General features: G+C 34.5%; 1 protein-coding gene across 1 annotated transcript in view; it reads right to left on the bottom strand.

The window, feature by feature from the left end:
* LOC128240777 (protein PTHB1-like) overlaps positions 1–9182 on the bottom strand; it is a 41224-nt gene extending 32042 nt beyond the window's left edge. The window contains exons 1-7 of the mRNA XM_052957651.1: positions 9072–9182; positions 6440–6566; positions 5797–5956; positions 2926–2990; positions 2037–2150; positions 1025–1199; positions 155–233 (exon numbers count right to left, since the gene is read on the bottom strand). Of these exons, the coding sequence (XP_052813611.1) occupies positions 155–233; positions 1025–1199; positions 2037–2150; positions 2926–2990; positions 5797–5956; positions 6440–6551 (705 nt within the window). The 5' untranslated portion in view covers positions 6552–6566; positions 9072–9182. The remainder of the gene's footprint in view (positions 1–154; positions 234–1024; positions 1200–2036; positions 2151–2925; positions 2991–5796; positions 5957–6439; positions 6567–9071) is intronic.
* Positions 9183–17056: the final 7874 nt, after the last annotated feature.

Below are 17056 nucleotides of genomic sequence, written 5' to 3'. Positions count from 1 at the left end.
CCCGACCCACCAGTCTTTATCTCCTACGTCGCTATTGTATTCTATAAGATTATTTGTTACTTTTTTTTTTCTTATTTATAAAATAGTTAAAATTATTTTTATATCTATGATGAGGTAAAGGCTTTTGAACACATGAAAAATATTGCAAACTTACAATAACTCTTTTGCCAGACTTGATGCTTTGTGACTCCTCCCTGGACTTGGAGTCAGTCGCCTGTGCTAGCACTTGGTACCTGAAACAAATACAATTATGATTTAAATCACACGTATTTCATGTTGATTGAGAGCTATTTTGGGGCATCTCACATTTATTTTTAGATTATTTATTGATTTATATCCCGACACATTCTCCAAGAAAATTCCTTTAATATAATGCAGAATTCCGAATTTGGATAACTTACTCCCCATTTATACAATTTAGAGATAAAATTTTCCAATTTCGCGATTAAGTTGTCATTTCAGAAAGAATATTGAAAAAGACCTTGAGTTGAAGTGTGCTTCCCATAAGATATAGTACAAAAATATATAATGCAATAAATTTTACTAAACATCAATTAGGGCTATACCAGTTAAACATATAACCCACAGAGGGAAGGCAATTATTTAAATAGTTTGTGCGTGGACGTGGACGTATGTTTTTAAAGTGCCTTCTCTCGGGCGTTTTGTAAAATGGAATAGCCCTTATATAAGATTGATTGTGATGAAAGCTGTTAGCATATAAAATAATCACTCTTGACACCATTTCATGGGCACAAACCTTTACAATTTGAGAGGTCATAAGAAGGTTACCCCGGAAGGGATTGCACCCACAACCTTTGGGAGAGAGGTAGACAGCTATACAACTAGACCATTCTCACCCTGATGGAGAACGGGCCCATAACATCTTGGGTGAGAGGCAGATACCTATACCACTTGACCACGCTCAACATGGTCGGGGATCAAACCCACAACTTTTTAACTGAAGGGCGTACACCAATACCACTGGATCACTTTCAAACTCCCCCCCCCTCAAGTATTTCCTTACTTATAGCACTCCAACTGCCATTGTGATGACACTGTAATGAAGCTGTCCAATCGAGGAAGGTATTTGATTGGTCCAGGAAGAAGTGCGTTCGGTAAAAACCGACTGAACGCAAAACTTTCCTGTTCAAATATAGACACCGTGCCGTCCATTGATTGCACGCATATAAAATCCTTCCCTGCAAAAAAAATAAATAATAAAAGATGACATAGATGTAAAATTTATAATTTGTTGTAAACAATTATTTAAAATAATTTAGATTTTAATTGCCCAAAGCTTACATTGCCTGTTATTTGCCACAGTGTATATTAGTTTGTATGTACTCGTGAAATTCTCCCTTTTTTGAAGGGTTAAGCAGACAATGAAACAATTTTCTGGTTTCTGATTGTATTTCACAACTTGACATACACACAAACAGGTGTTCAATTGTATGTCACAAAAAAAAATTGTTAGGTTACAATCACATATTATAACTCTGCCATACAATCACAGTCATCGAAATTAGACTTTTTGATGAACAAGCCCGAATTCTTATACTATTGCATGGAATCATATTTTTGAACAAGCCCTGCTATATAAAATTCAGAATTTGAGCAAGCCCGAAAGTAATTTTAACCAGTGCAGGGCTTGCGGGCTTGTGCTTATGTCGACCACTGCAATCAGTAAATATGTTTGCCGCAAACGTTTGCTGTTTGGTTCCCCGTTTGTAGTGTATGCACTGTGTTGCAACAGGAATACAAAACTAAACAGTTTGCTTACGTTTGTAAGTGCTCTCCCTTCTGAACACATTGCAGTTAATATCATCAAATTTTGACTTATTTTACACAAAAAATAATGAAAAAATGGAAATGAGGATACCGGTATTGTAACCAGCAAGAGGAAAAAATGTTTTCTTTGAATAATGGAAAAACAACAACACACAAACATGAAAAAGTAGTAGCTTAAAAACAAGAAAAAAAATCTTACAAATATTTTTTTTCAAATATTACTTTAAGATAATTTAACATCAACTGACCTTTAACCTGTCCAAAAGGCCCAAAACAGAAGTTGAAAGCCGTTCTCTGAAGCTTGTGTTCATACGCTAGCGTCATCTGGTACTGTATACCATGCTCAACTGCCCCCGTCATGGCTTGAAATGATAGAAATATGCTCAATATGAAACAAGCTTTCCTTGCACGGATTGCTATGGATGGCCATAATTTTGAAGGGTTTCATTTTCATCAATACTCATACATATCAATGGCCTCACTTCCAAATGTCGAGGCAACAAAATCCCACGTTTTTAATAGTAATGTATTTAGTACTTGATCTTGGTAATTTGATCACACATTTTTTTACCACTGCCTATGTTACAACTAAGGTAGCTACAATTTCTGAAAGTTCAGCATTTTTGCTTCTCTGTGAGATGTCTAATCATTGCTCACATGATACAACACAGTTTTCTCATTTGACTACTTACTATATATTGTCAATAGGAGCTAGTATGATCATACATAATTTCACATGATTAAAATAATATCAATTTTATGTAAGTTTTCGACAATTTTCTCCTTTTGTTTGCGGTTGTATCATCTGGTGTCCATTCCCTTTAAAAACAAAACACCAAACACCAATGGAGCTAAACAAGTGTATCACAAACAGATGCCAATGCTCCTCTGTTCTTGTTCTTTCGATCAAACTGGAGAATGAATCAACAATAATTATTGCCAGAATTACAGGCTCTGCTCTGCATTTTGTCTCTGGTGGCATGTGTACAAAGTAGTATGTGAATGGATTTCCAGTCATGAGTGAGGTTGAAGTTTTTGAATACATGTACCAATGACAATACCATTTAATTGCTGCTACCATAATAACTCATTGACAACATTTTTTTCTTTAAAAATGTTGAAAATGCCCCATCATACCTGCAACATTGTAGACTGCTAGTTTTCTAGGATGAAGGATGGCTAGATGAAGCTTGTCAGAACCGCTGAAAAACACATGAACACTTAAGGTTGTTTTAAATTAACAGAAGTTTAGATTATTTTTTTTCAGGGATTGATAAAAGACGCAAATACAAAATCTGCCAAAATATCAATTAAAACAATACTGCTTATAATTAAATAAAAGTTGTAGCAAATATCTGCTTTAGTATAAAGGCATTCAATAGGCATTGCTCGCTAAACACTTAGTTTGGTCTTCTAATCAATATGTCTGGTATTAATGGCCTGTGAACAAATTTATTGCTTAGAAGACCAAAAATACTCTAAAAACATTTGGTTCCGGTTACCCGACCCTACCTTTAAAATAGGCACCGACCCTACCGATTTTATAGTCAGTTGATTAAAGAAAAAACAAAATTAGGTCTGTGTTTTAATATGAAGATTAAAACCTTTAAAGCTGCACTCTCACAGATTTAACGTTTTGACAACTTTTTTTGTTGTCTTGGAACGAGCCAATTTTTGCAAAAATACATGGAAACCAGTGATATAAGACTGCTGACAAAAAATTAGATCGCAAAATTTCATATTTAAGTTCATTTTTTTAATGTTTTATGCATTTTTCTTAAACCGTTAGTAACGGTTAAGCCATAAAACATTAATCAGCAATCTTTTATCATTGGTTTGCATCTATTTACGCAAAAATTTCCTCTTTACAATACAAAAAATTAAAAAAGTTGTAACAACGGTAAATCTGTGAGACTCAGAGTGCAGCTTTAAAGCTTTATTCAGAATATTACTCTAACACATGATTCCCCAATGATGACAATTATGTTTTAAAGCCAATAAAAAAATTAAAAAGCCTACCTACCCTACCTGTTTTAGAAAAGGATGTTAACCTTACCAGACATATTTTTTTAGCCTTACCATCATATCTTGTTAATAAATATGGCCAAGTACATGAATATACCTGAAGACAACATATTACATAGACTTAAAACAAGAGCTGTCACAGAGACAGCGCGCTTGACTATTCCACCACTTTTCAGTGTAATGATTGAAAAGTTTTGGCGAAACATGCATGGATCACTGTTAGATTAGATTTCAATGCAATGCATGATGTATTTGCTGAGATATTAACATAAATGTGGCAACATGCAACATTTTATAATAAAAGTAGATTGGATGGTTGAGTACCATTGTATAAAGTCTCAATGCAATACATCAAGTAGTTGCTGAGATATTAACCTATGTGTGCTTACATGCAAAACCTTAACCAGAATTTCTAAGTCAAATAATAAAGGGCCTATTAATTGCATTATATTCAAATAAGTGTTATCTATTTTCGTTTATTTAATAGGTTAGATAGTTGGGAATACATATCCAAAATTTCAATGCAATAAATGATGTATTTACTGAGATAATGACTTAAAGGTGCTTACATGCAAAACCTTAACGCCAGGGTGAGTAGCATAGCTCTCCTTATTCTATGAACAGTCGAGCCAACAAGATACAATAAAAAATCTATTTTGAACATGCATCTAGCATGTCTTAATGCTGACTATAATGATCAGGTATTTTCATTCATCCCTGTTCGGAAATGGCTAATTAATTACATTCTTCAATCTTGCAGAGCAAAGAAACAATCAATAGTCTGAAGGCTAAATCTACTGGGTAGAAGATCTGCTTTATACGGGAGTCCATTTGCTTAAATGAAATGTATGTCCATTTACCGAGCAATTTCTGCAATGTGAAGACAGATTTATAACTTCTAATGAAGAATATATTTTGTTTTTAATAAAAAATACAAAATGGCTGTCTTTCACCCTTCCGGAAATGGGGCTGGGTTTGGAGTTTATCTAGTATAAATGTATTGTTTGTCATAAAAAGACAGGAAATCCGACAAATATATATATTTAAATTATCTAGAATTGTGATTTATACAGGAAAACATCTCTGTTTTGGGCCCCTATTTGATAATATTCTTATCCTTATAAACATAACTTGGAGGAGAATTCTGGCACAACAATTGGGCGAAATATATACTTTTTGGGGTCGGGACAAGGTCCAAATTATGTCCCCATAAGTCACTAGAAAGTTAACCCTTAATAAAGAACACATGGGTATATAATAAGTAATCTCTTTAAGCGACTCGTGTAATCAAAATCAATACATGTAAAACAAACATATATTGTGTTTAAATGAGTGATAAACTTTTAACTACTAAATAAATTATGCATCAATGGAAAATATTAAAAACTGATAACAAGACTGTAACAGAGTATTGAGTAGCTGCAAATACACAAATATTAAATGACTGGTCGGCCCTAAAAGAGTTACAATGATGAACTATCGTTCAAGAAAAAATACGAAAAAAATACTGTGTTTTCTGCACATTTCTTTAAAATTAAACACGATATCCTTCATAAGAACTTTTGTTGTCAATATTTTCTATTCATCATTTTCGGTAAATTAAAGCAATGGTATTTAATTAATTGTGGAACATCTTATTTGGGAGTCAGACTACATCTTTAAATGAAAAAGAAATGTTGCTTATATTTCTCCGAGGCTTTATTTAGTTCCTAGAATCAGTAGTGAAACCAATTTTTTAACTGCTAATTTGGTTTATTTAAGCTCAAATGTGACGAAATCTGAAAGCTTATAAGACCATTCCTGAGTCTGTTTCCTGGGAAGAAACCAGTACTGTGTTCTTCTTTTTTTGAGAGGCAATAAGACAGTACCCCCGGTGGGGATCTAACCCTTAACCTCTTAAGTGAAAGGCGAACACCTATACCATTAGACTACTCTCACCCTGAACTGCAAATTTAGATTTAGAAACATGTATGGAATTCTTACGAGACAAATTTTCCAGTTTCAAGCTGAAGAATGGGGTTTTGTAAGGGGGATTCCAGTAAGACATCTTCAGGTCTGAAACCGCTCCAGCCATTTTCTGTTTTGGTTGGTTTTGGGTTGAATATTCGAAGAATCCCATGATAACTTCCTATCACAATTTTATCTGAAAAACAAAGAAAATCACACAGTCATTAGTTTCAGGACTGTTGGGATTTATATCTATAAAAACATTTTAAAACACACACAGTCATTAGTTTCAGGACTGTTGGGATTTATATCTATAAAAACATTTTAAACAGACTTTGGGAATTTTACTTTCATATTAAAGAAATATTATGTTTTAGAATGAGGCATAATTTTAACAACAAACCCGTCATTGAAATTAGACTTTTGGATGAACAAGCCCGAATTCATATACTATAACTTGGCATCCAATTTTTGAACATTAGCCCTGCTATATAAAATTCAGAAATTGGGCAAGCCTGGAAGACATTTTGCCAGTGCAGGGCTTGCGGGCTTGTGTTAATTTCGACCACTGCCAAACTGGTCAGAAAACAGTTGGAAAGAAAATGACTCAAAGAAAAACTGTGTCAAACAAAAAATAATTTTTTACATATTTATTACTTTAAAATACTCATCAGCCTACCTATTTCGTCAGTACTGTTGTCAACATTGGCCACACACAGACATCCATTATCAAACTCTTCCTCCTCCCCCACAGACGTGGACCACCAGTCCCGGGCTTTAAACAGAGACATCTCTACACACAGGACCTAAAGAATAACATGAAACTACTACAACTTGAAGTCTTTTACATGATAATGCGTTAACAGTTACCAATTATGGATGGCTAATTGTAATGTTTTGACGGATGGGACAGTGGCAAATACTCGCTGATTGTCAGATTTACAATGTGCTTAAATTGTCGGCAAAGTCAATGTCCCTTTGATGACAAAAAACGGGCAAAGTCTGGGTATTTTAGGCGACCACTTCACCCAAGTCGCCGCCTTCGCGAGAGCCCTGCGGTACAAGCACTCCTTCTGCATTCAACTTACAGTCAAGGGATATTAAGGAACAGGAATAAAAAATAATAACCCCTTAACTAATTCTTAATCTCTAAGATATTCATATAATTTTTCTTTCTGATTGAAAATATTGGATAGAATTTAAAGCATAAGGTACGTTATAGTTAAATGCCAAGTGACCAGATGTGGTCCAGGGTGAGAATACTACTTAAGACAGATATTTTGTTAAAGTCTAAGAAATGCACCTGTATACTTAATAGTTGTTATACTTTAAATTTAGTCCAAGTCTGCAATCAGAGAGAAATATTTCAAGACATCTAGAGATTGAATATTTTCTCTGGCCTAGAACTTTGCTTACTTTCTGCCTGATGCAACATGAATTCTTTGAAATACTAATGGTGCCTAACTTTAAAGAGACAGATTTCTTTAGAAACTTGACATACCTTTTCTTTGTTTAAATCAATTGGCTTATTTTGTTAAATTTGAACTTTGCCTATTACCGTATTTTCCAGACTATAAGACGGGGAAATTTGGTCCTGATTTTTAACCTTAAAGTAGGGGGCCCATCTTATAGGCGAGTCTATAATAATTTCATAAAGAATAGAGTCATAATCAGAAATATTCAATATAAGGTATTCAACTGACTTATTTATTGTCTGTTGATGACACCCCAATAAAAGTGACACGATCACACCCATCGTATTAAGACGACCATCTGCTTTGTTTCGCTAGATGAACACCCGATATAACGCTTGTTATTGGTCCAAACACGTTGATTTTCACAGGAGACATATTTTGCCACCTTTAAAATTAAAATATTTTGACAAAAAATAATTTAAACAAAATGATTTTTTTTTCTATGTCGTTTATAAAACTTACTTTTTCCTTACTATAAGGCTTTGCATATATCATGCACATACATGTAACTGGCAGATTTCAATACACATTTCATTAATTGTGACATTAATTTATCCGCAATCATCAATAGTTATTTATTTCTCAAAATTGAAGTCCCATCAACTGCAATCCAAACAAACGAAAATTTAACTCATTAACACATGTAATGGTTTGTATTAAAATAGGTCAATCAAATACCGTATGAACCCACAATACTCCCAAAATTGTGTCTAGGCTGGTTCAAACATACCATACCATCGGAAAATAAAAATTAATTATCCTAAGCAAATGAACAAATTTAGTTGATAATGACTGCTTGAACATTATCACAGACTTGGTGAATTTCAAGTACTGGATCGGCTTTAAAAATCGACCCCGTCTTATAAACGAGTCGAGACAAAAACACCAGATTTCATGGGCAAAGTTAGGGGGTCGTCTTATAAGCGGATCGCCTTATAGTCGGGAAAATACGGTACCATTAATGTTGAATAGGGAATAGCTTAGTTGTGTTCAACTATAACAACTATTTATAATTTGCATAATTCAGACTTTAACAAAATATTAACTTAATGTAGCATAGAGACTTGTAGTGTCAGTCATATAGGGCACTTCCAACAGCCTCACTGTTGAGCTAGCTTTTATGGTGACGCAGTTGTGGTGTTGACTGCCAGTCAAAAGGTATAGGGTTCATATCGCCAATCAGCGGGCATACCCTCTTTCTTACACTTAAATGGTGTCAGAAGTAATTTGGTAGAGTCTGAAAGTAATTGGGCAGTAACAGGCAGCATATCCAGGTCTAGGGGGTTCTGTTCTGGTAAAAGAGGGAGGATTGTATGGCGACATGGTTGTATGATGTTGACCAGGGGTCTAAAGGTACAAGGTTCAAACTGCTCAGGCATACACTCGTTCTTTCACTTTAAGACTGCTTCATGGACCACATCATGGCACTTGATATTTATCTAGTGTATCATAAAGCTATGGTATCAGAACCATACATTAACATTATATGGACTAAAATTTTTATCATATTTTAAATTAATGTCCATATTTCACTGAAATTTGAAGCAACACTCACAAGTCCAAATAATTGGAATACTATATCAAAATTAAGTTATTTTTTCATGTAGCTATCACAATAACAGTTGGAAGATATTATTTTCTAAACATAAATCATATATGCCCAAAATCGTTTCAACCAAATTATTGTGACAGCACACGACGATACAAGGTTGTTTACATTGACAGCAGCCGGTGCGACAGTAAAATATTAAATCAAATAAAAATAAGTTTAACGGGAATATAGGAGGATTTGGAGCATTATTTCTGCAAGATATTGAGGAAACAAGAAATGCTTACTTTACTTTTAAAGTTATACTACAATCGCATTGCGTTTACTTGTTTAAACGCCCACTTTTTCTTGAGTATTTTCTTCGATGTTCCGAGCTCTGAAATTATTTTACATCTATGCGCATGCGCTAAATACCGGAAATCGGAAGAACAGGTTAATGAACACTATTATTGTCGACATAGTCTCCAACGCAGTGACCTCCCTGGATACTTTTCTGTGTAGGGGGTTCACCTACATATTTTGTTAGTAACGATTATTTAAAATTTTGCTGTAACAAATTTACTTAACTTTCTTGTATATAAAAACAGCAATTGACGGATTTAACATACTTTTGTAAATCAAACCCTAAAATAATTCAAATTTAAACTGCGTTTCTAACGCTTAGGAGCGATCAATGTTCTCTCTGTGTATTGCACCAAATACCACATACTACGCACTTACAAGAGGTAATAGCCAGCAAGTCCGGAAGACAAATAGCATTTAGTGCGAAGTTCTTCGTTTTCATATATATATCAAGCAGAGTCGATTAAGTTAAAATGTACGGCCAGAACTTTATAAAACCACTTCGAAGTACATGTATGGATCCTTGGAAAACATTCAATCTGAGACAGTTAAAATGTTGACCGCCAGCTTAAACACCATTTTGGTATAACTAGTGATAAATAATGAACAAACCATTAAATTAACAGTGGACGTCAAAGCAAGATTTCTTTTTGAAGTCGCTGTAGTTTCTCTCAGAGTTTGGAAGTGATGTGATATGATATGATATGATATGATATAATTACATATCCTATGACATAATTCCGAACATTCTGCATTTGGTAAAACATCAAGCTCTAACAAAATTTACGACACTTCCGTACGAAGTTCGAAAGGACATGTCATTACACCAAGATGGGTGAAGGCGAGAGAATGCTCTCCACCTTGTCGAAAACCTCTTGCTCAGTCGCTGACTACTTTTAGCCAAGCGTTTCCTTTTGAGTCCCTTTCATGGGTAATATAAGGGTATCAAGTTTGATAAGGAAAATATATCACAATAATAAAATCTCTTTTCTTCCCCCGCCGTTTGGACTGTATCAAGAGGATACTTTACAACTATATCACTAGCGAAGCGTGTGGCTTTTTCTTAACGTAAACACGTGTTTACTCATTACAAGCTTTAAGGTTAGACAAATCAAATGCGCTTGTGAGACTTGTGAGAAGGTATTATTTCATATAAGGTCAGTAGCTCTCTGACGAAGTCGTTAAACCGAACGCCAAACGCAATGAATTTACTGAAAACAGTATATATATATATATATATATATATATATATATATATATATATATATATATATATATATATATATATATATATATATATATAATGTACACTACAATTCAATTATTAACTATTGATAATTAGCCCTTAAACACAGCATTAGCCTCGTCCTATAGCACAAATGCCTCCTCTACAATATCTTTATCAGTTAGCGACCCGGGCCAAAAAGAGATATGGATATATAAAGCCCGCATTTTAAAGAATTGGATTGGCTAATTAAACACGGCCAAACAATTATATAGATTCGCAGCTGGACGGTTCGGAAATATTTTAAATATTTAAAGTTTATTGAAAATATAAAATATATTATGTATTTAAGAGTTGTTCTTTGTTCCAATTATTATTTTTGTTAATAAATTTAGTGTATAAATTTTGAATGTCACTCGATGGCAGATATCTTATCTGCTCGCTAAGGGAGACCGCTGTGCTGGTGATTGGTTTTCTGCCTCTCTGGTGCCCCTCTCTTAGTGCCCCTCCAATCGGCTTCTATCTTTTTCAATGTAGCTGTTCAGTTTCTAGCATGGAAAATGACCCATGCACCCACTCAACAATCTCAATCAAGTGTCGTACTTTTAAACTTTGCATTTAATGTATTTTGTTCTTCCGACGAAACTTGCCTAATAAATTAAAACGTACATTTGAATTATATTATTCAGGCAAAAACAAACATGCAGGCTACAAAGGGCCGGTAAGTTGATGGGATAATGAATACTTTGGCTGTAGTGGCCATTGTTACCGTTTAATTCGGAACACCTCGGCCATTTCCATCGAATAATATAGACGGTATCTTGACATTAAACTACGCTGCAAGTAGATCGCATAGTAATTTCCATTTGCCAGTTAAACGTGAGGTTCAATCTTCTGAACCTGGTTTAAAGGTACTCGCTCATGTTTATGGACCTAAATTTAGTTTTCCCGGTAATGCATCTGAGAAAAATAATTTTATCATAGTTTTACTCTATGCTATCGAAATTGCAGAAAAAAAAAACAAAACAGCAAAACAGTTACAGAATCAAAAGTATTTTGGTTTTATTGGGATCCGAACCCATGCCGGTAAAGACAAGACAATGAAAATTGCTAACCGAAACTTATACCACGAGTTTGTTTTACAAAAGCGGTAGATATTTTAACATTTTAACAATACATTGGTGACATCACATGATAATCTCAATCAACCAATCACACGTCAACAAAACTGCAATAAGGTGATTATAAGAGTTGTTAGCATTAATGCAAATTGTGGTCTTCAAAGACGATATTTGAATAAATATCAACATTTGCTGAAGGGTTCCAGCTATTGGTATCTTAGTGTAAACACTCCTAATGATTTGCCACACTATGTTTCGTCATACAAAAAAATCGCATTTTACAAAACCAAACCATGAGCGAGTACCTTTAACCCCCCTCCCCGTCCCTCAAGTGTTCTGGAGTTTACTGACCGTTCCATAGAGTAAGTGATATGTAAGCAACGAAATCGAATATTTATGGGATTCGAATTTTTAGATATGGTAAAGAGTTAGAGAAAGGGTTAGTTTTGAAAACACCCTATTATTAAATAATGCAAAATCATTTCCCTTATGACATACACCGTTCCACAGTGGTAACCACGACACAATTCTATTGACAAAGATATTTTATTATCCTGTCACCTGCATACAAATTGGTCCAATAACAAGGTGCCGTGTAAACTTAAGTTTATTAGGATAGTAGACCACGTGATGTTTATCTACAGTCAGGTGGTCATGTGACCGCGAAAACGAACTTCTTTTATATATTCTGCAATGTCAGAAAAACAGCAGAAATGCTGTTTCAGTATCTTATCAATGGACCACTAACAGCCGACCTCAACAATCACTCGCCCATAAAGTCCCATCATTATGCAAAATAATGACACTGGCAGAACAATCGACCTGAAATCTACATGTGATGTGAAAATCTTACCCCACCAGCAAATGCTGGAAACTGTGAAACAGCATTCAACGATACTCGTCGATAGTTTATTCCATTTCTGTGGTGAATGACAAAATCTCACTTACAACAGAAATGAATGATATCTTTGCCTGTGCAGTTATGATCATTCAACACTATCAACATCATTTAAATCCATTTCATATGTTGCGATTGTTTGTAAACACTCGTGATCTTTTTGACCTGTGTACTGTACTCTCTGACTTGCGGAATAATTGTTACATCATCAGATAATGTTTGGAGACTGATCCATGCTTATGCACGTTTAAAAGTATTTTTATGTTTTGAATTGATATTGACGAATTAAAATGCAATGACTTTGAATATAAACGTACTAAAAAAGTTGAACAGTTTTGAGAACTATATTGGGGGCGATTTAAACATGGATACCGAGTGTGATGACGTCAACAGGGAAAAAACAGTTGTCCCCCTTACTTTTAAAGATTCTTATTAATTTTAAGGTTTTATAGTGTTTAATTAAACAAAGTAACAGGATAAATAGAATACTAGGTTAGTGCCGTGGATGGAGAAAGTTTATCTGGCTCGGCTGCGGATTTTATCGGGTTCGCCTTCGGCTCACCCGATAAATTCCTCCGGTGAATGCATTATTAGTTTGGTTAATTTGGGACTCCGGTGAACGCATGATTAGTTTGGTTATTTTGGGACTCCGGTGAATGCATTATTAGTTTGGTAAATTTGGGACTCCGGTGAACGCATTATTAGTTTGGTTAATTTGGGACTCCGGAGAAAGCATTATTAGTTTGGTTATTTTGGGACTCCGGTGAATGCATTATTAGTTTGGTTATTTTGGGACTCCAGTATATGCTTTATTAGTTTGGTTAATCTGGGACTCCGGTGAACGCATTATTAGTTTGTTTAATTTGGGACTCCGGTGAACGCATTATTAGTTTGGTTAAATTGGGGCTCCTGTGAACACATTATTAGTTTGGTTATTTTGGGACTCCAGTATATGCATTATTAGTTTGGTTAATTTGGGACTCCGGTGAACGCATTATTAGTTTGGTTAATTTGGGACTCCAGTATATGCATTATTAGTTTGGTTAATTTGGGACTCCAGTATATGCATTATTAGTTTGGTTAATTTGGGACTCCAGTATATGCATGATTAGTTTGGTTATTTTGGGACTCCAGTATATGCATTATTAGTTTGGTTAATTTGGGACTCCAGTATATGCATTATTAGTTTGGTTATTTTGGGACTCCGGTGAACGCATGATTAGTTTGGTTATTTTGGGACTCCGGTGAATGCATTATTAGTTTGGTAAATTTGGGACTCCGGTGAACGCATTATTAGTTTGGTTAATTTGGGACTCCGGAGAAAGCATTATTAGTTTGGTTATTTTGGGACTCCGGTGAATGCATTATTAGTTTGGTTATTTTGGGACTCCGGTGAATGCATTATTAGTTTGGTTAATTTGGGACTCCAATATATGCATTATTAGTTTGGTTATTTTGGGACTCCGGTGAACGCATTATTAGTTTGGTTAAATTGGGGCTCCTGTGAACACATTATTAGTTTGGTTATTTTGGGACTCCAGTATATGCATTATTAGTTTGGTTAATTTGGGACTCCGGTGAACGCATTATTAGTTTGGTTATTTTGGGACTCCGGTGAATGCATTATTAGTTTGGTTAATTTGGGACTCCTGTGAACGCATTATTAGTTTGGTTAATTTGGGACTCCTGTGAACGCATTATTAGTTTGGTTAATTTGGGACTCCAGTATATGCATTATTAGTTTGGTTAATTTGGGACTCCAGTATATGCATTATTAGTTTGGTTAATTTGGGACTCCAGTATATGCATTATTAGTTTGGTTAATTTGGGACTCCAGTATATGCATTATTAGTTTGGTTATTTTGGGACTCCGGTGAACGCATTATTAGTTTGGTTAATTTGGGACTCCAGTATATGCATTATTAGTTTGGTTAATTTGGGACTCCAGTATATGCATGATTAGTTTGGTTATTTTGGGACTCCAGTACATGCATTATTAGTTTGGTTAATTTGGGACTCCAGTATATGCATTATTAGTTTGGTTAATTTGGGACTCCAGTATATGCATTATTAGTTTGGTTAATTTGGGACTCCAGTATATGCATGATTAGTTTGGTTATTTTGGGACTCCAGTATATGCATTATTAGTTTGGTTAATTTGGGACTCCAGTATATGCATTATTAGTTTGGTTATTTTGGGACTCCGGTGAACGCATGATTAGTTTGGTTATTTTGGGACTCCGGTGAATGCATTATTAGTTTGGTTAATTTGGGACTCCGGTGAACGCATTATTAGTTTGGTTATTTTGGGACTCCGGAGAAAGCATTATTAGTTTGGTTATTTTGGGACTCCGGTGAATGCATTATTAGTTTGGTTATTTTGGGACTCCAGTATATGCTTTATTAGTTTGGTTAATCTGGGACTCCGGTGAACGCATTATTAGTTTGTTTAATTTGGGACTCCGGTGAACGCATTATTAGTTTGGTTAAATTGGGGCTCCTGTGAACACATTATTAGTTTGGTTATTTTGGGACTCCAGTATATGCATTATTAGTTTGGTTAATTTGGGACTCCGGTGAACGCATTATTAGTTTGGTTATTTTGGGACTCCGGTGAATGCATTATTAGTTTGGTTAATTTGGGACTCCTGTGAACGCATTATTAGTTTGGTTAATTTGGGACTCCAGTATATGCATTATTAGTTTGGTTAATTTGGGACTCCAGTATATGCATTATTAGTTTGGTTAATTTGGGACTCCAGTATATGCATTATTAGTTTGGTTAATTTGGGACTCCAGTATATGCATTATTAGTTTGGTTAATTTGGGACTCCAGTATATGCATTATTAGTTTGGTTATTTTGGGACTCCGGTGAACGCATTATTAGTTTGGTTAATTTGGGACTCCAGTATATGCATTATTAGTTTGGTTAATTTGGGACTCCAGTATATGCATGATTAGTTTGGTTATTTTGGGACTCCAGTACATGCATTATTAGTTTGGTTAATTTGGGACTCCAGTATATGCATTATTAGTTTGGTTATTTTGGGACTCCAGTATATGCATTATTAGTTTGGTTAATTTGGGACTCCAGTATATGCATTATTAGTTTGGTTAATTTGGGACTCCGGTGAATGCATTCATGATTAGTTTGGTTATTTTGGGACTCCGGTGAACGCATTATTAGTTTGGTTAATTTGGGACTCCGGTGAATGCATTCATGATTAGTTTGGTTATTTTGGGACTCCGGTGAATGCATTATTAGTTTGGTTATTTTGGGACTCCGGTGAATGCATTATTAGTTTGGTTAATTTGGGACTCCAATATATGCATTATTAGTTTGGTTATTTTGGGACTCCGGTGAATGCATTATTAGTTTGGTTATTTTGGGACTCCGGTGAACGCATTATTAGTTTGGTAAATTTGGGACTCCGGTGAACGCATTATTAGTTTGGTTATTTTGGGACTCCAGTGGATGCATTCATTCGATTATGAGGATAACAGAAACAACAAATAAAACAAAGTTTTGAAATATATTCTTTTTATCCAAATCAATCATTCAAGTGTGACAAAACCGATGAGAACATCGATAACAAGAAACATGGTAAAGATTACGTCTCAGACGTTAGAAAAAGCTACGTGGTCTAAATTGATTTAGAAGTTAGAAACCCCCATAACACATTAAAGATGAACTCTTACTCCCAAATAAGATGTATCACACTTAATACACTTGTTTTAATATGCCGAAATGAACAAATAGAAATCGAAAACAATGGTTCTTATGAAGGATATATTGTTTAATTTGAAAGAAAGTTGCAGCAAACACGGTACTTCTACCTTATGAGAGGATAGTTGATCACTGTAAATATTTTAGGACCCACCAGGCATTTAATATCTTTGCGTCTTCAGCTTTTAAATACACGGTAACAATCCTGTCATCAGTATTTAATATCTTCTAAAAATGCATTATTTAGTAAGAAGTTAGTAGTTAAACATTTATATTTGTATTGATTTTAAATAAGAGAGTCACTTTAGAAATTGAAATATCAAAGCCTCAATCTGGGACCAATAACAAATCCTACTCCCAAGCATTGATATATCTGCCATGACTTTGCTTAACTACCAGCTGTATTTGTTTGATATGCCATCGTATTTATTCTGATAAAGCTTCGTGGCCTATGCAAATTGAAATTAAAAACAATTAAATAATAATAATAAAAAAACTTATTTATACAACACTATTTTTGTTTTCCGAAATCAATTTATAACAATTTTTAATTGCTTTAAAAGTTGGTTGAATCGATACAAACTAATAAATTGAAATCGATTTTGATTAAAATTATAATGCAAAATATAGTTGAATTTTAAATTCACTAGAACATGTGTATACAGTCGAGAGATAAAGCAACACTAGAACAATGGTGAAAGACTCATTTTCGAGCAATTTACACACAAAAAGCCAATCGGAGCACCTCGGCGATTTTCCTTCGAACGCAACCTCGGATGTATATGGGCAGTTTCATTACATTTAATTTCACAGCAAGTAGATCGCGTAGTAATTTAAATTTAGTGGTGAAACCTATTAAGGACTTAATTTTTAGGAAGTTAAATGCACTTTACACTGGGAAACAAATTAAACTGAGTATAAATAATTACACGTTAATCCACATCAACTAATTATTATT

Source organism: Mya arenaria, chromosome 7 (genome assembly GCF_026914265.1).
Source record: "Mya arenaria isolate MELC-2E11 chromosome 7, ASM2691426v1".
In the NCBI taxonomy this organism is placed as follows: domain Eukaryota; kingdom Metazoa; phylum Mollusca; class Bivalvia; order Myida; family Myidae; genus Mya; species Mya arenaria.
The sequence above is the reverse complement of the archived record's forward strand: the minus strand, read 5'-3'. Positions and strand labels throughout refer to the sequence as shown.